The sequence below is a fragment of the Scardinius erythrophthalmus genome, assembly GCF_964197995.2.
Source record: "Scardinius erythrophthalmus genome assembly, chromosome: 2".
NCBI classification, from domain to species: Eukaryota; Metazoa; Chordata; class Actinopteri; order Cypriniformes; family Leuciscidae; genus Scardinius; species Scardinius erythrophthalmus.
In genome coordinates this window covers 41,950,509-41,975,473 of record NC_138222.1, presented here as the reverse complement: position 1 = coordinate 41,975,473, position 24,965 = coordinate 41,950,509, and the positions used below count along the sequence as shown (strand labels likewise).

Genomic DNA, 24,965 nt, shown 5'->3' with positions numbered 1-24,965 from the left:
AATCAGCGTTGACAGGAGACAAACAGCCACCACCTTACTTTCGGCGTTATTGTAAGAGTATAATAATTACCATCACATCAATGCTGCACACAGATTTAACATTAATGCTAATTTAAACTGTTTGTAAACAAACTCAGACTTTTTTTTGTCAAATCATTTAAATCTCCAAAATATGTACATTAATAGCTAGTTATACACTGATTCTGAAACACTTATCTGCTTTATAATATGTAACGTTAGCAGACAGACACCGAATGCAGTAAGCTATGCAACTATTGCTTTCCTACTGATACAGTAAGTTGACGTGCTACAATTTCTTTTACAATGTTACTTTTTTCTGTAAAAGTTGTACTTGTGGTAAATGTGCAAAGATGCCCACAAAACGAGAGAACATATGCTGCAATTGACACCCAAGGTAAACTTGTAAAACTATGAACTGTAGGGACTGCAGCATCTTTGAGGAGTAGCTTCTTTGAAAAACCAGCATTGAACTGTGCCTGATTGATTGATTGATTGATTGACGAAGCAGTCACTTGTGAAATGTGCAGAATAGACGGTTAAGGTCGAACTGAATTGCTGTGGTATTTCTGAATTAATACACATTAGCCACTAGGGCTGTCACTTTTATGAAAAAATCCTGTTCGATTTTTGAGACATAAGTGTTCATTGAATCGATTGTAAAATCGAAAATTGAAAAATAAAACGCCATATATGGGCAAATCCACGGACAACTAACAGGCATTAGGACGAACGTAAAGAGGGCGCGCCGCGCCTGACGCGCACAAGTCAGCAATATTTCTGATGATTTATTGGCGTGAAGTTTCGCGCACAATGACTAGTGCAACATTCTCGAAAAGCAATAAGCATAGTGGAATGCCATAGCACGCAGCATATGAAAAACATTACCTCATTCTTCAACATGGCTGTGTTTACGATTAGAAATGCCAAACAAATTTCGCCTATGTAGGCGATAGACCGTTGCCCGAATCTGTATCTGAATGCATGAGACTGTCTGAATACCGGGAAAATTCACAGTTTTGTAGTAAAAAGAGACACATTATGCAGAAGGATCATTGCTGTTATGCGTGTTTGTCAGAGCCTGCAGTTGCAAATGACGCGCGTTCGCTGCGGGCATAACATGACGAGCTGGACGTGCTCCGAGAAAAGACCGTTAAAATCGATTCCCTATTTTCGTTTTCGAAACTTGCATTGGTTGGTCCGATAGATTGTGCAATCGATTTTCGAACGTAAAGTGACAGCCCTATTAGCCACTGTTCTCTTATATTATAGTCAGGGGACCAATTCTGAAAAGGGCTTCCGTTAAGACTTTTGCGGACATGTTTTGGTACAAGCTGTCACCCTATTTTTTTAGTTAGAAGACACCCATAGGTAAGATATTAGGGTGGTTGTCAAGCTGAAATTTTTTTTGTGTGACTTGTACAAGCAATTTCAGGCCAATTTTTTGGTTTCCTGCTCAACACGACATGCCAACAGTAAATGTTGAATATCTCCACAACCACGAGGACCATATTCATAAAAATGGTATCAAATGAAAGCCAACACTCATGGGATGTCTGCTGAAGTGTCAGAATGAACATTTATTGTACAGTGTAAGAGACAACAGAACTAGAACATGAAAAAAACTATCTCCGCCTAAAGAGAACCAGTTTTCAAAGTGAATATCAGCTTGGAAACATAACCTAGTATCCCAAAACCTCTATCAATCAGTACCCATACCTACGGGAATTAGTCAAGCCAAGTTTAAAGCTTGTAGGGAGAGATAGTGCAATGCTGCACAAGTTATAATACTTTAATGTCAAGGCGGAAATTTAGAACTGTAGATGATGGTCTATGGTGCTATTTGACTTAGTGTACCAGGTTGTAACACAAATTATATTACATTCACATATCACTATAATTATTAATTCCATCCTAACAAAACTGCTCTCTCACTTATTTAGGGTTAGGGGTTAGTAACTAGTTAGTAATAACTATGTAATAGTCGTATGGCAAAGGTATGTTTTTCCCCATCAAAGCAGTGGCTCTCAGGTTGGCAGAGGTTGGCTCTCAGGTTGTCAGTCTCATCCCTTTGAGACTGAATGGATTGAATAAGCAAGGTCAAGCTAAGGGCAATGCAAATAATGGTGTGTGTCAATTATATTGCAAAAATATTGCACAATATTATACTAAGATAATCTCCAGAAAGAGCACAAAGACACCACTTCCTGAAAAATCACTTCAATCAAAGGGCTTTATCTTGGCTGTATTTTCCATATTTGTCTTTACAAATGAAACATTTTTCCCAATCAATATCTCTTCCTATTTGTTTTTCTTTGGACGCTAGGCTTACAGCTTCCTCTGGATCCATTTTATCTCATCTGAAGGCAAATTACATTTTTCACTACACTAGTCTGATTGGTTTCTGAGTGGATCACTACAATGTCCTCTGACATAAGCTAAGGGCTTTGCTATAACAAACTTATTAACGCTTTTAGCTATAGCAGACTGTAAAATAGGCTGCTGTGCAGCAAATAAATTAAAAACAATATTTCCATTACACATCTGCACAAAACTTAATTTACCTATTAGTAAGTAAGCTAGTAATTATGAAAGTAAATTAGCCTAGCTATACACTCACCTAAAGGATTATTAGGAACACCTGTTCAATTTCTCATTAATGCAATTATCTAATCAACCAATCACATGGCAGTTGCTTCAATGCATTTAGGGGTGTGGTCCTGGTCAAGACAATCTCCTGAACTCCAAACTGAATATCAGAATGGGAAAGAAAGGTGATTTAAGCAATCTTGAGCGTGGCATGGTTGTTGGTGCCAGACGGGCCAGTATTTCACAATCTGCTCAGTTACTGGGATTTTCACGCACAACCATTTCTAGGGTTTACAAAGAATGGTGTGAAAAGGGAAAAACATCCAGTATGCGGCAGTCCTGTGGGCGAAAATGCCTTGTTGATGCTAGAGGTCAGAGGAGAATGGGCCGACTGATTCAAGCTGATAGAAGAGCAACTTTGACTGAAATAACCACTCGTTACAACCGAGGTATGCAGCAAAGCACTTGTGAAGCCACAACACGCACAACCTTGAGGCGGATGGGCTACAACAGCAGAAGACCCCACCTGGTACCACTCATCTCCACTACAAATAGGAAAAAGAGGCAACAATTTGCATGAGCTCACCAAAATTGGACAGTTGAAGACTGGAAAAATGTTGCCTGGTCTGATGAGTCTCGATTTCTGTTGAGACATTCAGATGGTAGAGTCAGAATTTGGCGTAAACAGAATGAGAACATGGATCCATCATGCCTTGTTACCACTGTGCAGGCTGGTGGTGGTGGTGTAATGGTGTGGGGGATGTTTTCTTGGCACACTTTAGGCCCCTTAGTGCCAATTGGGCATCGTTTAAATGCCATGGCCTACCTGAGCATTGTTTCTGACCATGTCCATCCCTTTATGACCACCATGTACCCATCCTCTGATGGCTACTTCCAGCAGGATAATGCACCATGTTCTGATTTTAAATCGAAATCGATCGAAATTAATGCTCAATCTCGATTATCGAATCAAAAAATGGAATTGTCGATGCTGCCACGCCCCCATGTCATGGCAGCTTGGCTTGCCTGTAATAGGTAAATCTCCTTTTCTCGAGAATATTGAAGCCTTTATTTTAAAACGCATTGCAGCTGCACAGCAAGAGCATATCTCGTCTGAGCGAGCTGATTGTCTGTGCTGCGGCAACTGCACAAACCTATGGCGAGTTAGCAGTGGCGTACAGTCCAATTTGGACGTGGCTGGAGAGTATAATTTACAAAAATACTCGCCAAAGGATTTTAGGTTTAAATCGACTGAAGCGAAGTACCTGATATGAGCGAAATAGCACGGCAAGGCAAAGCAGTACTCGTTCCCTTATCTCTAAGGGAACCGAGGTTACGCAAGTAACCAAGTAGCCTACGTTCCCTTACGAGAACGTTCTCTCGTACTGCGTTGCAAACGCTGTGGGAACCCAATTTAAAACACCGTGCTATTCGCCTGTGACTGCTCTGAGGAGTCCAGGGAGCCCCGGGACTATGATAGCCAGGTAATAGGTTATATTGTTTAAGTTTCCAATTGACTGAAGATATAAGTTATTGTTACATTATGTTGTTAATAAATGTTTTAAATTTGACAATGTAGTGTGTGGTATTGCGAACAAAGGTCAGATATTATTATATTGCATAAAAGTCTTAAAATGGCATAGCTTGTGCTTTCAATTTATTTTTTTAAAATCGAGAATCAAATCGAACCGTGACTTTAGAATCGAAAATGTAATCGAATCGAGGATTTGGAGAATCGTGACACCCTTACTAAAGAATGCTTTCAGCACCTTGTTGAATCAATGCCACGTAGAATTAAGGCAGTTCTCTAGGCGAAAGGGGGTCAAACACAGTATTAGTATGGTGTTCCTAATAATCCTTTAGGTGAGTGTATGTCTGGTAAGTATATAGCTAGTTGGAAAACAGTTTAGCTTACCTGTTTCTGGCAACATTTGATGGTAGAATGGTAGAATCTTGAGGTAAATGTTTGTGTAGACAAATATATCAAGTTAATCTGTTGTGTGATTGTGTGATTCACTCCTTTATAAAGTTTTGTTCAGATTGTACTGTTGACACCTGCTGCTGTGATCATCTTCTCTGGATCTGCTGCCTCAATCTGCTGCCAAATCACAGCTGCGCTGACACAACAGTGCCCCTTGTGGTGTGATACTCTTGTGGTATTTATTGATTATTATTTTTTAATGATCATGCTTGCACATAAGTTGGATTATATTGCACATTTGCCCAAAATTACAATAGGTAACATGGAAGAAAATGGAAGCACTTTGGGGAAAAAAATCCGCTTTTACTACTTTTAAGAATATAGTGTTAAAATGGACAAAAAAACATTTTCTAAGCTGACAACCTGGCTAGAACACATGTTGAGGGGATAAATATTAATACTGGATAGGTTGTATACTTGTACCAAAAAGTGTCCGACAAAGTTTTAATATCAGTTTTGGCCCCCTGACTATTAATGTTGTTTGGAAGCCTGTGCAATGATGTAGTTTCATGACAGTGGGCAGCGCTCGGGGTGGAGACTGAAGGCGGTGACTGAGTAGTTCTGACATCACATTTATACGGAAGTCACAACGGCTTGTGAATAGGCACAGCTACTTTATGCAGGCTGTGTGCATTTGTCTGTGGATTGACTGTTTTGAAACTTTTATGGTAGTTTCATAGCCCCCAGACCTCTGTTATCATGAAAAAGCTAGGAAATTTCAATTTTGACAATATGGGACCTTTAAGGTTTACCAATGTTTAAGAGGAAGTCAACGGAGAGGCTGTGTTTACATTTTGAGAGAAAAGTGTTGGTTTGGGTGTTACCTGTGACTAAAAGAGTGTGGAAGAGGCTGAGCTTTATTGGCGGCATTTAAAGGAAATAGGCTCATTTTACAACTCCCCAGAGTTAAACAGGTGAGTTTTACCGTTTTCGAATCCATTCAGCCAATTTCCGGGTCTGGCAGTACCACTTTTAGCATAGCTTAGCATAGATCATTGAATCGGACAAGACCATTAGCATCTCTCATTCCTGCGTAATAATCAAAAAACTTTGCTGCCGTACAATGGCTCCAGCAGGCGTAATGATATGACGCAGCGCCTGAAAATAGTCCCCAGCTCGGTAGACTATAGGGTTAACTATTTTCAGGCGCTGCGTCATATCATTACGCCTGCTGGAGCCATGGTACGGCAGCAAAGTTTCTTGATTATTACGCAGGAATGAGAGTATAGTTCCTAGCCATATCAGCCTAGAAAATCACAACTGTTAATTTTCCGTCGGTCTTAGTACACAATGTAACTACAGAAGAGTCAAGTTTTAAATAGGAAAAATATCTAAACTCTTTGGTCATTTTTTTGAGAGAGATGCTAATGGTCTTGTCCGATTCAATAATCTATACTAAGCTATGCTAAAAGTGGTACCGCCAGACCCGGAGTTCGGCTGAATGGATTCGAAAACGCTAAAACTCTACTGTTTAACTCTGGGGAGTTGTAAAATGAGCCTATTTCCAAAAAAAAGTGGAGTATCCCTTTAAGGCCATAATAAAATTACAGTTGAGGTTTGTGATTGAGTATGTTTAAATAAACTCAGTTCAGGCTTCTTATCTACAGTTAGTTTGAAGTTTATTATGAGATGAAGTCAAGTAATTGTGGTTACTAAATTAGTGGAAAGTCTTACATGTGCAATGGACAATGTTAAAGAGGTTAGCCCTTCTTAAATATTTGAATGAATTGCTAAATATTTTAAGAGAGGAATTGCTACCTCTTGCTCCTTCAGGAATGGCCAGCACCATCATCCCCATTAATCTCCCATCAGTGGAGAGGGCCACTTATTTCTGTTTTGAGGAGAGGAACTTCATTGTACATTAATGGCATAACAGTGTAATGTACATTTAACAGCCCTCCTCCTATCTGTACATGCCATCTTTACTGACCTGGCAAGCTGGACAATCTGAGGCTTGAGTGGAACATACTGTATACTGAATTACTTTAAGCTAATGGAATTTTGTTGCGATTCAATGTCAAGATTGCTACAAACACATACACAGGAAGTTTGTGTTAATGTGGCCCACATCCTTTTTATGTCTTGCCTGAGTGTTTTTATTTTCTGTTAAAATATTTAGCATACATAATTTAGAGAAATGTGATTTGAAGCTTGAAAGGGCTGTCCTTGCTAATGCAATATTAACTGATAGACAGGTGCTTATGAAAGAGTTTGAGACTGGATTTGGCATAAACACAAAAGTGGAGTTAAAGGGATAGTTCACCCAAAAATGAAAATTCTGTTATCATTTGCTCTCCCTCAAGTTGTTCCAAACCTGTATGATTTCCTTTCTTCTGCTAAACACAAAAGAAGATATTTTAAAGAAGGTTGGTAATTAAACAGTTGCTGGTCCCCATTGACATCCATAGTATTTTTTTTTTCCTACTATGGAAGTCAATGGGGTCCATCAGTCATTTGGTTACCGACTTTCTTCAAAATATCTTCTTTTGTGTTCAGCAGAAGAAAGAAAGTCATACAGGTTTGGAACAACTTGAGGGAGAGTAAATGATGACAGAATTTTCATTTTTGGGTGAACTATCCTTTTAAGGATGTAAACTGTGCATGAAAAAATGCCTTTTCCTATAAGAACCCTATAGTTTTGTCTAAAGCTTAATGAGCTTCAGAAATTAACGGGGGCTTGGGACAAAATGCCCCAACATTAAAAAAAGTATGGCTGATTGATTGATTGTGTAAGAAAAAATGATGTGGACGTCGAAGATCTCAAAAATTAAGTTTATTACAGCATAGCAGTGGCAAGGTACACGAAGCACCTTGGGTTCACCGGCATCAGAATGAACCCAGAACATCCAAATCTTAAACCTTTTATCCTGTTCTTAATGCAAATTAAGTTGCTCTTGTTGCAACAGCTGTGGTCTGTATGTTTTTTTTTTTTTTTTTTTTGTGGTCTGTATGTTAATGAAGTTGTGACACCTCATTGTCTGAGAAGGTTCTCTGTGTCCCACACCCATTCCCATTCTACAATTGATGATGACCATTTGCTCAGGATGTGATCAGCCCAAATGGTGAAGAAACAATATAACTTGACTTCCTTCATCTCTATGATTTAAAAAAAAAAAATAAATAAATATATATATATATATATATATATATATACATTTTAGGTGACGGCCTAATTACTTCAAAATTACATAATACAATTCAAAAAATTTATTAAATACCATTAATTTTGTTGAAAATAAAAATAAATCAGTTAGATCAACACAATTGAATTGGTTTAGGCTAAATAAATTTAATTTACGTTCTTCTGTTTAAACAAGCAGTTTCATTCATCATTATACACAATAATGAACAAATAATAAAGGTGTCAGCATTGACATTTGTACAGATTATAGTATTGTATTGAGTAGAGTATTGTATAGTAAAAAGTGCCCACAGCCAAAGCACAAGCTCCACTCTTCAGCACACAAAATTCAAAAACATTACAGAAACTCCTCTAAATATCCAACATAACTGAACGTTAAACACTAACATGTCTTTCCCTTTACTGGAAAAACACATAAAATAACACTTAATACCTAAATGTTCTCTCCTAATGTAGTCCCTTGTAATGCATGCAGGGAACTACAGATCCACTGCCCAGTTAGTTGTCAACAAAAATGATTCATGTAGTCCCAAAACAAATGGATAAGTAAACTTCCTTTTTAAGTATATAGGTGGATTGAACATAATGAGATTAAGTTGAACATAATTTTAAAAAATCGTGTTACTTTAGCACATTAGCACTTTATATAGTGTTTCAATATGGGTAGAAAAATATTTTCTCATAAAACTAAAAAATGCCCCTGGATATCAGGTCAGTGGACAAATACCTTTTTTAAATACTTATTTTTTCCTACTAGTATGACCTGCAGAAAGATCCACTAAAAGAGTCCCAAAGATGTTGGTGCTCTTGAATGACTCTTGGAACACTGTTCATTTACTCAGAATATACTGTATATTGTGTATTTTAATAATAAAAATAGCCAGACAAGATGGAACAGCAAATGGAAACAGTCTACAGATATGTGAGATTGATTGACATCGGTGTGTTTTTGGTATTTTTTAGTAAAGAAAGAAACCAGCTTTGCCGGCAGCTCCTTTATAATTAATACAGATGGCCATAAACAGGCAGGAATTAATCTGGAATCCCCAACTGTCTTTTCCATCAAGGCCCTGTAGGGCATTATTGTCCAAAAATGAAAGCACAGCAGCGGAAACACTCAGTCATAAACGAAAAACCCAATAGCCTCCCCACAGATGCAAAACACATGAATCTACAAATACAGTCGCAGTCCCAAATGTGGGTGCACTGTGTTAGGCAGTGTTTGGTTACATAAGAGAATGTGACAAGCTTTTATCTTCAGAAGAGAGGTATAGCCAGAGAATGAGAGTAAGAGGTGATGTAAGGGAGAAGGGGGAGGATTTTGTGCTATTTGTGAGACACTTGAATGAGCCTCTTTCCTTCTCTTTCACTCTGTCTCTCCCTCTTGCACCCTCACCATTTTGCCATGCAGTGCTGCAGAAAAACTTTGGCAAAAGGGTCACTTTGCACTTTTCATCTTATCTTTGTCTGCAAAAGCTGAGTGTGATACTTTTATTGTATTACTCCAATTTATGTTTATTAAAGTGCTTTTAACTTACATATTTATTATAGCAATAAATTAACATGTGGGCTGAGTGTTTTTCCACTGAAGAAAACAACTATGCCATTTGCCTGAATGAAGCAAACTTAAGTAATTCACATTTTATTAAAAAAAAGTGCACTCTGAGTGTTCAACATGCATTTTAATTAGACACAATCCATTCATTGTGGGTTTTGTTGAGTAGAGCAACTGACCGAGAGAGTTTTGGGTAACTAGTCTTTAATCATTGGATGATAGTAAGCTGAGTAACATGATTCTCAACCTAAACAGTCCAGCAGGGGTAATCTGTTTGAATAAGGAGAAAATAATCAATATCACGGGTAAACAATAGTGCTGACAAAGCCATTCAACATGGACATGAACTGGTCATTGGGATTCAGCCACCTGTCAGTCCTACAGACATTTATTTGGTAATGTTTTAATGTGCATTGTGTTGATGAATTATAACTTCTAATGAGAAATTCAGAAATTGTGATTTGATTCTGTGAAAGTTCTATTTTTTCAGGATTCTTTGATAAATATAAAGTTCAAAAGCATTTCTTTCTCAACATTTATTTAAGATAGATGTTTTTCCATGCCGAATAAAAATATAATTTTCTTTAAATAAAATGATATATATGAATAATAATTATTAAAATTCTGTTCATTTCCTGGAAACTACAGCCAGATGTGTGAAATTACCGATGACATTATAGACTAATTTATAATGCAAGCAAATTCGAATTCAAATGTTTAGAAAAGTTAATGACCAACATAAGATAGAGCTTTATGTTACACGGCTAAGGTAAATCAGGGGTCAAAGGTCATTATTAGGGCTATAATATTGCCTCCTTTGATTTTTGTCTGCTGCTGTGCACTGGACTATTACACCTGACTTACTGGGATCCTTCAGCTAAGCTGTGGTATTGCTGCATTGAGTTTCACCTCTGAGATTGGAAGTGTTGCTCAAGCATGTGGTCTTGGTGTAAGACTATATGCGTGGGACTTGCTGTAGGAGGTTTGCACAAGGCCATGTTATGCGGACCATTCTTCTCACCTGTAAAGAAATTTAAGGACACGCTAACAGGCGGAGAACTCATTGTACTTCAATATATATATATATATATATATATATATATATATATATATATATATATATATATATATATATATATATAATTAATATGCTGTGAAAATGAAACATTTTTTGAGAGGACAGCTTGAGGATGCATTCTTTCAGGTCATTTTTAACAGTAAAAATCAAATGCTCATGGTCAAATTTTCCTTTAATGACTGAGAAATGTATTTAGGCATAAAAAAAACAATACGGTTTATAATAGCACACATTTTGTAAGCTCAGTTCACCATCCTTTCAGAGAAGGGCAATGGAGTAACAGTCCATATTTATTTAGCTAAGGGACTAGACTATTAGGGCATAAAGATTAAATAAAACAAATAAACAGAGAAATGACCGAGAGGGTGTGAGAGAAAGAAAAAAGTAATTCAGTTCCCATGAGTTGCTGACAGAGTTTCTTTATTGTTCCTTCATTGTGCTCATCAAAACACTTCTAAAGCATCTTTGAGAGCGCCTTGCTCCTGAAATCACAGCTAATATCTTTCTAGCTTAGTTTAATCATCACTGGTTTTGTTTAGATGGTTATTTACATAGTTTCCAACTTGTATATAGAAAATCACAGTGCCACAGTGTTGGAATGTGCTTTCTGGCTAACATTTCTAACAATAAACACACAGACTGGAGAGTAAATGTTATTTATGTCATGACAACTCTCTGAGAGATTGGCATGGTAATGGATGTGGGAATGTTAATGTATTTGGTCTATTGCTGCTGCTGAAGAGCAAATAAGACCTGCTACTGCCAATACATTCACAAACATGCTGCTGTGAGCATGTAAGACATGCTGCTGCTGCTGCACATATAACACATGAAATACCCCCGTAGCAGATCTATACAGGTGGAGCTGGGGAAGATGGAGGGTTTCTGAAAGCGCGCTGCAGACTGCTAACAGCAAACAGTGCCAAGTATTTGAATGTAGCTCATTGGCCGCTGATGCCATAGCAACCAATCAGCTGCACTATGTAGATGATGTGATCGCTAACAAATTGAGTTAAGGACCCTTCAAACTGCGCCATGACAGAACTTGAAGGCATCCTTTTTTTTTTTTTTTTTTTTATAAATGCCCATTGGAGTTTATATCTTTGTTGTTATATGAATAGTGCTGTTCTGTTGGGTCTGACTTGTTTATTCAATAACTATTCTACTCATTTGCTTTTCATTAGCTTGTGTTTGAGAGTGTTTTTTTTCCAATACTGTTTGTTTGCCTGTGACTTTATTTAGTATTTGTTCATATTGCTCTACACACAATGCTTTCTTCTAGATGTCAGGATGAACTTTTTAGTCTTTTGACAGTAAACAGACCTACACTACCATTTTAAAAGTTTGGGTTCATTAAAGGCCACTAGAGGTTGTTTATTCAAAACAAAGGCGTATGTTAGGCGATGCACGGACATGGCCCGTGTCCTGGTTAAAACTGCTTATACCATGGTCTGGGTGAATACTCAATTCTGATTGGCTGCAGGGTGTCCGTTTAAAAAGTGATAATGTACACCTAGGAAAGGCGTCCCATCAATTTGCCTGATGACAGTTCTAAATGATTGCGCTGGCTCAAACTCACTGATCAACTGCTGCGGTCGGGTCGCTGTGGCCACGTTGCTTGGCAACGCCTGTATACGGGAGATATTAAATAGTGCGCTCGACTTAATAAATAAAAACCCTCACGATTTTTACTCTAAAACACATTAAAGTATTATTAATTGATTAAATATTTCTTTATTTCGTAAGTGACCATGGTATAAGCGGGTTAATGCCCTTCGAGGTGTCCATTGTCAGGTATTAATGGACTTCGGCGGAGGCAACTCACGTCTCGCCGTCGTCCATTAATACCTGATAATGGACACCTCGTCGGGCATTAACCCTTACTTATTTCTCAGGATTTAAACATTCTTAGAAACATTTGGGATAATGTAAGTACAGAAATCAACAAAATATATAACATTGTTATAGTGGTTTTTGGATATTTTGATCGAAGTAAAAAATTAAATAAAAAAAAGCAAAAAAATTAAGACATTTTTTGGTAAGGATGCATTAAATTGATCAGAAGCGACAGAAATGACATTTATAGTGTTACGAAATATGTTTAAAATAAACAGTTCTCAAAATGAATCCTGATAAAAGAGTTTTTCACAAGAATATTGATCATAATAAGAAATGTTTCTTGAGCTCCAAATCAGAATGATTTCTGAAGCATCATGTGACACATTCAAATAGAAAATTTTAATTATTTTAAATTGTAATAATATTTCACAATGTTACTGTTTTGACTGTATTTTTGATCAAATAAATGCAGCCTTGAGAGACTTCTTTCAAAAACATTTTTTTAAATAACAACCCCAAAGTTTTGTACGGTAGTGTAGCCCTTATCTGACACATTTTACTAGTATGTCTAAATCAGCTCTAGGCTAAACAATAAAAACACCTATTCAAATCACTTAGCAAATCACTGACAGGTATTACATGCCTGTATCCTTGGGAAGTTGTTTTTGGATGCAAACAAAAGGATTTTTAAATCAACATTGTGTTTTTTCCCTTCTAATTTTTTACCCCTTCTCTCTCTCTCTCTCTCTCCTGCAGTGGGTGGCATTTGCCTCGCTTTTCTTCATACTGGTGTCCATAACCACATTCTGCCTGGAGACACACGAGGCCTTCAACCCCATTGTTAACCGCACAATTTTTAACGCTCTTGACAACACCACCAAGTTTCACCTGGAGACAGAGACGGTGGTCTACCTAACCTACATCGAGGGAGTGTGTGTGGTGTGGTTCACCTTCGAGTTCCTCATGCGTGTCACCTTCTGTCCGGACAAAATGAAATTCATCAAAAACACCCTAAACATCATAGACTTTGTGGCCATCCTGCCATTTTACCTGGAAGTGGGCCTGAGCGGGCTTTCTGGTTCAGAAGCAAAGGACGTTCTGGGTTTCCTCAGAGTGGTGCGATTCGTTCGGATCCTCCGAATCTTCAAGCTGACGCGACACTTCGTGGGCCTGCGCGTACTGGGACACACTCTCCGCGCCAGCACCAACGAGTTCCTCCTGCTTATCATCTTTCTTGCGCTTGGAGTGCTGATCTTCGCCACCATGATCTACTACGCCGAGCGAATCGGTGCCAATCCCAATGACCCGCGCGCCAGCGAGCACACCCACTTCAAAAACATCCCAATTGGCTTCTGGTGGGCAGTTGTGACTATGACCACGTTGGGCTATGGAGACATGTATCCTCAGACTTGGTCAGGCATGTTGGTGGGTGCATTGTGTGCTCTGGCGGGTGTACTAACCATCGCCATGCCTGTGCCTGTTATCGTCAATAACTTTGGGATGTACTACTCTCTAGCCATGGCTAAGCAGAAGCTACCAAAGAAAAAGAACAAGCATATTCCCCGTGCCCCCCAGCTGGGCTCCCCTAACTACTGTAAGTCCACCATGAACTCACCCCACCACAGTCCACAAAGTGACCATTGTGCTCCCGCTGCCCAGGAGGAGATTTTGGAAATGAACAGAGCAGGTAGGACACTTGTTTCAGTAATATCCATCTGAACTAATATCATAGAACACGTTTAAGCACAGAAATGAGATTGAACTCACCTTCCACCTCACCATGTTTCTAGACCTGCCTGAAATCACAGTCTCTCATTTGGGAATTGTTCAAATACAGATCAACCATCTGGAGACATTATAAAATCTCACCGCACTGCATTCTATTCAGCCTCTTTACAAAGACACACATAGAAACAAACACAAGTCTTCACCATGGTTGCATAACGACCAATACCCCATGCAACATTTTGCATATCTATATGTTTTTCCATTAGACTCCTGTGAGGGTCAATTATATCCAGCCAGACAAACAGGAGCACACTCATTCAACAGCTTGCTTTTCTTTTTGTCCATCAGCTTGCCCTAATTACTATTTACTGTAAATGTCATCACGCAGTATGTTTTGTTTCCTTTTGTGACATTAAGCATATTTGATTGTATGGCTTTCAGTAGCTGCAGTTGAATGGTTATGAGGAAGTGAAAATTCCACAGAAGAGTATAAAACAAATAATCTAGAGTAAAAACATAATAATGAATTTCATTATCGATCAGTTTGGTTTGTGTCACTCATTTGAAAGGTGGCAGAGTGAGCTGCTACATGCAAAGTGATTGCCATAAGCTGTGCAAAACTTTATTAAACGGTTCAAAGCTGATCATAAGCAGTTTCACATGGGTTGCCCTCCCTGTCAGGTGCTTGTGCTGTTCAATCCACCTGAGAGGTGTTTTCCCCAGTGCATAACCTTTTAGCATTTGAGTGCTATTTTCTTATCTGTACAATTGTATTTGTGTTTGTAGCTTTTTAGAGGACGACAGGGTGTGGAGTAACATGTTTTTTTTTGTTCAGCATTTACAGAAAATAAACCATAGCCTTATAATCAGTATCCATCAGTGGTGGACACTTACAAAGTAGAAATACTTTGTTGATGTTCACCACTGATGGATACTGATTATAAGGACATTTTTTTCAAGTATCTGTACTTTATCAGACTATTTTTTATTTCGGGAAACTTTTACTTTTACTTCTCTGCATTTAAAGCCTAATATTGTACTTTTTACTCCACTACATAAAAACGTCTCATTCCTTTTGAACTGAAGAAATCGCCTCCCCCTCTGAGACGCAAAAGAGATGTTCGATTTGTGAACGAGTTCATTCTTTCCAATGAACGTTAAATTGGTTCACAAATAATCGAATTGGACTGATCCATTTGCAGCTGTTCTTGAGTCAATGTTAAGCTCACTGATTCAACGATCCGGTCAAAATGAGCCAAGAACAAGGATATCGTCGGAGCTTGAATATGCAAAAAGTAAGTTACTAATAAATTTTAGTATTGATTATTGTCAATGAAATTATATGTCTTCAGTAAAAGGGCAAAGCTTTTTTAAGCTTTGCAATGCTTAAATGTGATTTTAGATAAAATAATGCAAATTAAATATCCATACATCTTCCCCGCTATTTGCATAGCATTCCTCTTTAAATGTTAACACATTTTGCCCTATGTGACATCTGTAATTTTTTATTTTTTTTGTATTTGTCTCCTCATATTTGCACAAAATTTTTTCCCCCTATTTTAAAAATCCTATATGGTATATTATTTCACTAGTTTGCACACTTGAATTATCAGTAACTAACAGAGCTTAATGTTTTGATAGTCTATAATAAGTGTATGCAGTAAAATAAAACATTTTCTTATTAGCAATACATTTTCAATGCATCTTATCAGTGCTGACTTGTCTGGATAGAATAAATATATGGTTCATCAATCAGTACTTTTTACTTTTAATACTTGAGTAGGCTACTTTAAAAAATCAAGTACTTTTGCACTTTTAGGGCCCGATCACACCTGACGCGTTTTTTGCAGTGAGAGGCGCCTTTTTTCAATTGGTTTGCTATGGCAGTGAGCGTTCTGAGCGCTGTTTATGGGAGACGGGCCTTCCGTTTTAGTGATGAAAGCTACAGTTGCTTGAACGCCCGGAGAGTGCGATGATGGAGGATAAACTTGTGATGCTCTCGCGGGTTACCAGGAGCTTAACGACTTCACGAACTGTTACAACCACAATGTTAACAAAAAGTAAATAAAGTTAATAAAAGGCTGATTTGACATTTACTTGACTGACGGGACAGCTGTTTCAGTGGTTGCCTAGCAACATAAAAAACGCAGCGCACTGCTCGTTCTGTGTGATGGGGCAGTGCTGTGCGCCTCGTGTTTTCAAACCGGAAAAAAAACAATATTTTAATAGTATCTGTACTTTTACTCAAGTACTTGATTTGTGTACTTCGTCCACAACTGGTATCCATGTTACCTAATGTTGGTTTGAGTTCAGTTTTGTTGTAAAACTGTAAATAAGATAAGTAAATAAGAACTGATTTCGATGTTGCCTATCCGCCACACACACTCACATATGAATGTGACAGTGTCACAGTGTTGGGTTTGTGTTCCCCGGTTGTCCAGTAGATGTCCTCCTTCCCCGGTGTCACTTACATCATGAACTACGTTTCCCATCATCCTGTCTTACTATCACGATCATTGCACTCAGGTGTTCCCCGTCATTATTGCACTCAGCTGTTTCCCCTCACCTTGTTAGTTTCTGTGTATTTATACCCTTGCTGGTTCAGTGTTTGTTGTGAATTCCTTGTTGTATGTATCACGCCACTTCCGAGTTCGGTTCTTGTCTTTGTCTTGTTTGTTCTTGTTCATGGATTGCGTCATTGGATTTTGACCTTTTGCCTGGACTAGATTGTGAGTATAGATTATCCCAAATAAACTGCAAATTGGATCTTTCCCCTGTTTCCAGTGTGTGGATTGTGACAGAAGGAATCCACCATGTCTAGATCCAGCAGTGGGATTTCTCGATCTGGAGAGTCGGAGCCTTGTATGATGCTGTTCGAGTGTTTTGCCTTGTGGGCTGGTAGGACTAAGGAAACCATGGCGGTAAACACCCCTGTCCATAGACAATTTTTTGAGGGAACCCGTCTGGCCAGGTTTCCTGGGACCCGTGGAGGCCGCAGGGGAGGAGGTGGTGGATATTGACCCCAACACCACTCTCCGCTTCGGTCTTTTTTCAACCCCGAGCCCGAACTGTCCAGCGGTTCCAGATCTGAGCCAGAGGTTAGCCCAGTGGTCCCTGTTCCGGTGGTCCCGAAACAGAGGAGGAGAAGGAAGACTTCCTCCATGCCTGTTCCGGTGGTTCCTGTTCTGGTGGTCCCAGTTCCGGTGGTCCCGAGTCCGGTGGTCCCAGTTCCGGTGGTCTCGGGTTCGGTGGTCTCGAGTCCGGTGGTCCGGAGGCGGAGGAGGAGGAGGAAGACTTCCTGCCTCCCCAATGGCCCGGAGGCCGTCCCCTCCGAGCAGCCCGCTGTCGTCCCGGAGGCCATCCCCTCCAGTGGCGGTACTGCAGGCGTGGAGGAAGCACAGGACGTCTGCCGATCCAGAGACTGTTCCTGAGCCTATGTCTTCGGACAAGATGGCCGCCGCCGCCGAGCCTGTTCACGTCATGCCTGCCGAGCCTGTGTCTTCGGACAAGATGGCCGCCGCCGCCGAGCCTGTTCACGTCATGCCTGCCGAGCCTGTGTCTTCGGACAAGATGGCCGCCGCCGAGCCTGTTCACGTCACGCCTGCCGAGCCTGTGTCCCCTGACAAGATGGCCGCTGTCGAGCCTGTGTCTGTTCCTGAGCCAGTGGTGTCTGTTCCTGAGCCTGAGCCGGTGGTGTCTGTTCCTGAGCCTGAGCCGGTGGTGTCTGTTTCTGAGCCTGAGCCGGTGGTGTCTGTTTCTGAGCCTGAGCCGGTGGTGTCTGTTCCTGTTCCTGAGTCGGTGGTGCAAGTTCCTGTTCCTGAGTCGGTGGTGCCAGTTCCAGTGCCTGAGCCGTTGGTGCCAGTTCCAGTGCCTGAGCCGGTGGTGCCAGTTCCAGTGACTGAGCCGGTGGTGCCAGTTCCAGTGCCTGATTCGGTGGTGCCAGTTCCAGTGCCTGAGCCGGTGGTGCCAGTTCCAGTGCCTGAGCCGGTGGTGCCAGTTCCAGTGCCAGTTCCGGTGGTGCCAGTTCCAGTGCCAGTTCCGGTGGTGCCAGTTCCGGTGGTGCCAGTTCCGGTGGTGCCAGTTCCGGTGGTGCCAGTTCCGGTGGTGCCAGTTCCAGTGCCTGAGTCGGTGGTGCCAGTTCCAGTGCCTGAGTCGGTGGTGCCAGTTCCAGTGCCTGAGTCGGTGGTGCCAGTTCCAGTGCCTGAGTCGGTGGTGCCAGTTCCAGTGCCTGAGTCGGTGGTGCCAGTTCCAGTGCCTGAGTCGGTGGTGCCAGTTCCAGTGCCTGAGTCGGTGGTGCCAGTTCCAGTGCCTGAGTCGGTGGTGCCAGTTCCAGTGCCTGAGTCGGTGGTGCCAGTTCCAGTGCCTGAGTCGGTGGTGCCAGTTCCAGTGCCTGAGTCGATGGTGCCAGTTCCTGTTCCTGAGCCGGTGGTGTCTGTTCCAGTTCCTGAGCCTTGGCCGCCCGAGGGACTGTCGTCTTCGCCCCGGCCGCCCGATGGACTGTCTGTTTTGCCCTGGCCGCTGGCTAGACCGTCACCCCCTGTTCCTGTTTCCCTTCATTGACCTGGCCCCCCATCCCTCCCCCTGATCCTCCACCGTTCCACCTCCCGCCTGGGTTATGTCACAGTGTTGGGTTTGTGTTCCCCGGTTGTCCAGTAGATGTCCTCCTTCCCCGGTGTCACTTACATCATGAACTGCGTTTCCCATCATCCTGTCTGACTATCACGATCATTGCACTCAGGTGTTCCCCGTCATTATTGCGCTCAACTGTTTCCCCTCACCTTGTTAGTTTCTGTGTATTTATACCCTTGCTGGTTCAGTGTTTGTTGTGGATTCCTTGTTGTATGTATCACGCCACTTCCGAGTTCGGTTTTTTTGAACAGATAAACGCTATAAAATAGAACTATAAATTACTCCAGGTGTGGGTGATTCAAACATCTAAAGTGCAGTGTTATGGAAGAACCATTTCCTTTTCACATTCAATATCCAATAATTTTTTATATATGTATTTAGCAAACTAAACGTCTGTATGAAAACAGGGAATGGCAATAAAATAATATATAAATAAAAAATAAATAGCCTTGCAGTATAAAGATATTTCTCAAAGCACTCACACACAGGCCTATTGCAATCACTTGTACAAACTGAATAATAAAACAAGTTTAAATGGGTACATTTTCTGTAACCGCTTTTTTGTGAAACCCTATTTAGGCTATTTTATCCATCAAAAGTGTGCTTTCCCTTTAATTGAGCGCGAGCAGTGCAGCAAATAGACTCGGCGCCGAAACACGCGCTTCACTGCTCGCCTCGCGACGCTCCTGCTTGACGCTCACGCGCTGCTCCTGCTCCCGCTCTGAAAGCACTCATCGATTAACATGCACGCTGAAAAATACGCGCTTGCGGGCTGAACGGACGTAATTCACGAGGTTTCCTACATGTGTGCATGTGTGATGCTGATGTTGTGCGATGTTAATCATGCGGCGCCCGAGTGCATTTGACCGGCACACAATCGGCATTTGTCAGACTGACCGGCCGGTCGCCGGTCACGGCCGATCACGTGAAAATCGGCCAATTCCGGTCACCAGCCGATCAATCGGTGCATCTCTACAAGATGCGTTGGCAGTGGGGTTGGCATCTCTACATGGGGCGTTGGCAGTGGGAGTTCCCCTACGTTACCTAGACAGCGAACATCCCATTGTAATCCTGAAAGTATTCCCCCTTTTTTCAAAATGTAACTATAATCTGATTACTACGTTTTTTGACGTAACTGTAACGGATTACAGTTACTGGATTTTTGTATCCTGATTACTGATTACTGATTACATAACGCCGTTACATGTATTCCGTTACTCCCCAACCCTGTATATATATATATATATATAATCCCTTTGTGAGGGGCTCAACAAAGAGAGAAGTCCTGTTTGAAAACCACTGGATTGGTCCTGTATCAGTGAATGGCCATTCTAGCTTTAGCATTTAAGGTGGATCAGTGGCCTCAGGAAAAAAAATCTTTGTTGTGAGAGTTTGTGAAAAACACTTAACTTTGAGAACTCACTCAATGAATAATAATACTATTAAGAGCTCAACTATGTCAGCTATTTATACTAGGAGAGTCCTTCCTCCAGTCTTTACATACGTGATCATTCTGTCCTGTTAGTTTAAGACAAATCTTTGTTATGAAGTGAAAGGATGGGTTTTCACACAATCTCTTTATTATTTCATTCTCTGTATTTTTACACTGCACTAGAGCCTGTTGCTATGGCAACAGTGTCCAAGTAACCACACAATAGGAATCGCACTCTGCAATGAGCTGCAGTCATTCACTCGCCTTGCACGACTCCTGTGCCGTTCACACGGTACTGCAAAAACACACACACAGTAAGATGGTCTGAGGATGAAGGCAGTATAAATCAATGCATGACCTACTGTTAATTGGCTCTCTGGATTTTACAAATAAAATGTCTCTGGTGTTTTTTTTTTAGGGATTCATCTGCATCATTTGTATTGTTTAGACTTAAGATGAGAGTGAGACACATAATACATATTGAAACCAATTCAATTTTGGTCTTCATGCCAACTGGATTGAAAATATTCTAACAATCTCTACATAAAAACAATTTTAAGATGTTCTTCCTTTCCTTTATTCTCTCTCTCTCTCTCTCTCTCTCTCTCTCTCTCTCTCTCTCTCTCTCTCTCTCTCTCTCTCTCTCTCTCTCTCTCTCTCTCTCTCTTGTAAATGAGTTTACAGATGGCACAAAGGCCTTGATTATCAGCTCCATCCATTTGACTTTGGGCAGAGAACCGTAAGAATCACCAGGACATAGAGCGAAAGCATCTGTTGAATTGGCCACGGTTGCAGAGAAACACAGCAAACACTCTAAGCTCTGTGACACACACACACACACACACACACACACACACACACACACACACACACACACACACACACACACACACACACACTCACACAGCGAGAATTACTGTTTGAGATGAGTCAACACTCTGTCCTTTATAGACAGTGCCTATATCCATCCCTGTCGTATAGTTATTTCTAAATCTGAGGTCTCCTGAGAAATATGAGTTGTGTAATTATCATTATGCTTTTGGCCCTGTTTTTTATTCAAAATGCTCCACTCACACTTAACATCCAGCCTAATGATATTTTAAGAGCTGCTGTAAATTGTGTCATTCATAGATCTGAAATAATATTGTCATATGTATCATAAATATATACTGTAGTTTGGGTTCGGTATATTTCAGCACCCCTGTGTATTCCAAGGAATAGTTGCTATTAATTGGATTCAGTCACAGCCGTAGGAAAGAAGATGCTATGTATGTATATTTGCTTGTCACTACATGAATCTTTCAAGACTGAATTTGGTTGTAGAATTTAGTTGTTCCCAGAAATCCATAAACAACTGAACTGTGTGTACAGAACAACATGCGTGTATGTATGCGTGTGGCCAATGATTTGAACTGATGCTTAAACGTTATGTCTGTTATTCATATGATAGAGGTTTATGAATGGATAAAGTTCAGAAAGTGAGGAGATTGATGAAGAAAAAGAAGGATTTGATGGTTAGCAGCGAGGCCCCAGCAGATCTGTCCTTCTCATTCACACAGAATTAGAGCTGAGGAGATTCCTGCTTGAGGAGATAACATGCAGTCTGCAGCTAGAAGTCTTTGGATTTGTTTTTTATCCTGTATTCACATGCTATGTTTAACCACACATACTGTACAGACTTTTTTTTAGAAGAGACAATGTTGAATTGAGAATCATTATTGGATGAATTTTCTACACTAACCAGCTGAACAAAATGTCTCGAAAGCCTTTGAGATTTTAGTTACTTTTAATGGTTCATTTGGTACTGTTATATTCTTATATGGGGACCGCGGGGCACAACCTAACACGGGGTTAGTTGTAACACGCTTGTTTTAAATACTTCCGCACATGCTTGGATGACGAAACTTTGTGTATTTAGTAATTGCCATATCAACACTATATATAAAAAAAATTCCGCCAAAATTATTATTTTTTTTGGAAGATATCCATAGACATTTATTAAACCATAGCAAAAGTAAATTTCTTAAGTTAATTTTTCATCTCTATTTTTTGTGTTTATTTAAAATAAGACAAATCTGATATTATTTTAATCTCCAATATGTTATTTAACAGTTGAGATAGTTCTTTAATGCTTCGCTAACTAGCAGAAGACACCCTAGCAGGGTTTAAATCCCAGTTGTGCAGGCGGGGGCATGTTGTAAGTAACACTGCGTTACAATCTGCCCCTATTAGAAATATGCTATTATATCCTATACTTTTATTAATTTTATTGAGAAAACGTGAGAAAAAGGTGAATAAAGACTGAGAGTCAAAGTTCAGAAATTACTAATTATTTATTTGTTTTGAACTATGTTGTATATCTGTGTTTTCATGTGTTCGTAGTCAAAACTCAAAAATGAGTTTATATTTAATTATTAAAAATTGCCATTATTTTATTTGAAAAAGTTTTTTAATTGTATTTTATTTAGAAAATATTTTAGTTTGTTTTGTATATTTTTTTATCCGATCAGATAACATTTTAAGCTGTCATATGGTCATGTTACAATGTGCCCCTCACATGTTACAATGTACCCCACCTATGGGGCATGTTGTCACATTTCACTTCCATTCTTTCGGGGTATATCAAGAAAAAAGTATGTACTGTATTAATAAAACAAAAACACATAATTTTACTAGACATGTGGGAAATTAATGTGGGAAAAAATAAATACTCTGAACCATAAGTAGATTTACACAAACTGAGAAAGTCAAAAAGCGTTACTTTGTGCCCTGCTCTCCCCTACATTTCATAAATTTTTAACTAGTTACAAATTATTCATGTGTTGTGACTATTCATGTGTTGTGACATCACAAATGTGACTGCGATAGGTAGCAAAGTCAGGCATAGCAGCACCAAACACCATACAGGTTCAGTAATCAGCATTCAAACATGCAGTGTAGGTAGAAACTGAAAATATCGACACACACACACGGGTCGCCGATGAAGGAAGATACAGAAGACTGAATCAAGATCAAGGTCAAGGTAACTTTATTGTCCCCGAGGGGCAATTATTTGTACAGCCAACAGATAAACACAAGGACACACAACAATACAACAAGACAGCATAACAATGAATACCCACAGTCTCTAAAGCACAATAGTAAAGAAATACATTTAAAACAGTTCTGACAAATTGTTTAAAATCGAGATAGAAGACGGGATAAGAGAGTTTCTGAATCTATTTGACCTGCATCTGGGCATTGAGTACCTACGGCCTGAGGGAAGTAGCTTAAACTGGCAGGAAAAGGGATGACTAGGGTCAGCTGCAATAGATAGTGCCTTCTTTGCCACTCTGTTGGAGTAAATAATATAGTTATAGAATAATATAGAAAATAGTTCACAAAGAGTTTACTGGTGACAAACATGCAGACAAGCATGACATTCAACAATAACCGACAAAGGATAGAACAGAACAGCGAGTATAGTTTCAAATACACAAGGTGAATGAGGGAACTAAACAGGCACAGGTGGAGGAAGATTAAACTAATTAGGACTAACAAGAACGGGTGCAGACAGAACAAACATAATCGTTACATTACGCCCCCCCTCGAAAAGGCGCGACCTCACACCGTGAGCTCACACATATAATATATATATGTGACCCTGGACCACAAAACCACTCACATGGGTACATTTTTTAAAATTGAAATAAGCTTTCCATTAGGATAGGACAATATTTGGCCGAGATACAACTATTTGAAAATCTGGAATCTGAGGGTGCAACATTGAGAAAATCGCCTTTAAAGTTGTCCATTTATGTTCGCGATTTTGCTGCATTCACTCACAAAAATATTTTTTTTATATATTTACGGTAGAAAATTTACAAAATATATTCATGGAACATGATCTTTACTTAATATCCTAATGATTTTTAGCATACAAGAAAAATTGATAATTTTGACCCTTACAATGTATTGTTGACTATTACCACAAATATACACATGCTACTTTTGACTGGTTTTGTTATTCAGGGTCACATATACTGAATATGCATACAAGCTACAATATAGATTGTTTCACATCAGCTTAACAATAGTAACGAATTCAAAACAAATTCTGCTGTAAAGCAGCTCTAACAAACAAATAGTCTATTCATCTCAAGTTACTTCGGTGTTGATTCAGTTCAATTCAATAACTGTAACATTCATTAATTGTGCTTACATACTGCATATACAGTGTATTTGTGCACATACCTGTACGTGTGACAAACTCCTGTACACATGGCTAATAATTTGATTTTTGTGTGTAGAGTTACCACACAAAAACACCATTTTTGGAAGAGTTAAATTAATTTTGTTTGCTTTTGCAAGATATGTCTTATGTTGTGCATGTTGTGTGCATGTTTTGTGGGTTTGTGTGTAGAGTTTCAAGAAATGGAGCCATAGTTTCAGAAATTGTGTGTAAGCAATTTTAAAAAAAAATTATACTTCTGATATTTCTTCTAATGCATTTTACATGAGAAAAAAATATACTAGGTATATGCAAATTACTAAACTTCACAAACACAATCACCTGAGCTGTAAATGCCATGTCACCAGTCACTCCATAAAATATCTATTAATATAATGAAATACTAGAGACTTTATTATTGCGTGATTTTTTTTCTTAGAATACAATAACTGTTGATTAATTTTTAAATGGCCATCATAGAGAAACTTTTTGCCTGCAGTGTGAAAGTGAAAGAGAAACAACAGTAGAGAGACTGAGAGGAATGCCTGTTCATCAGACTATTCATAAAGATGAGTCATCTCGTCATTCCTCCTTGTTTTCAGAAACTTCTCCATCACAGAGGCTTGCATCACTTCACAACTTTTCCTGTGTGTGTGTGTGTGTTGTGTGTGTGTTTGTGTATGCTTTTAAGTATTTGTGTGCTGTTAGCTCATAAATGTGCGCAAACCATGAACCATGAATAAACGCACAACAAAATACCAATA

The 24,965-nt window shown here is 39.6% G+C and overlaps 1 protein-coding gene across 2 annotated transcripts in view; it reads left to right on the top strand.

Moving 5' to 3' along the window:
* kcnc1a (potassium voltage-gated channel, Shaw-related subfamily, member 1a) overlaps positions 1-24,965 on the top strand; it is a gene marked incomplete at both ends in the record, with an annotated part of 45,083 nt that overhangs the window by 14,171 nt on the left and 5,947 nt on the right. For both annotated transcript variants that reach the window (XM_081355081.1, XM_081355080.1), the window contains one exon: positions 12,959-13,889. In XM_081355081.1, the coding sequence (XP_081211207.1) occupies positions 12,959-13,889 (931 nt within the window). The remainder of the gene's footprint in view (positions 1-12,958; positions 13,890-24,965) is intronic.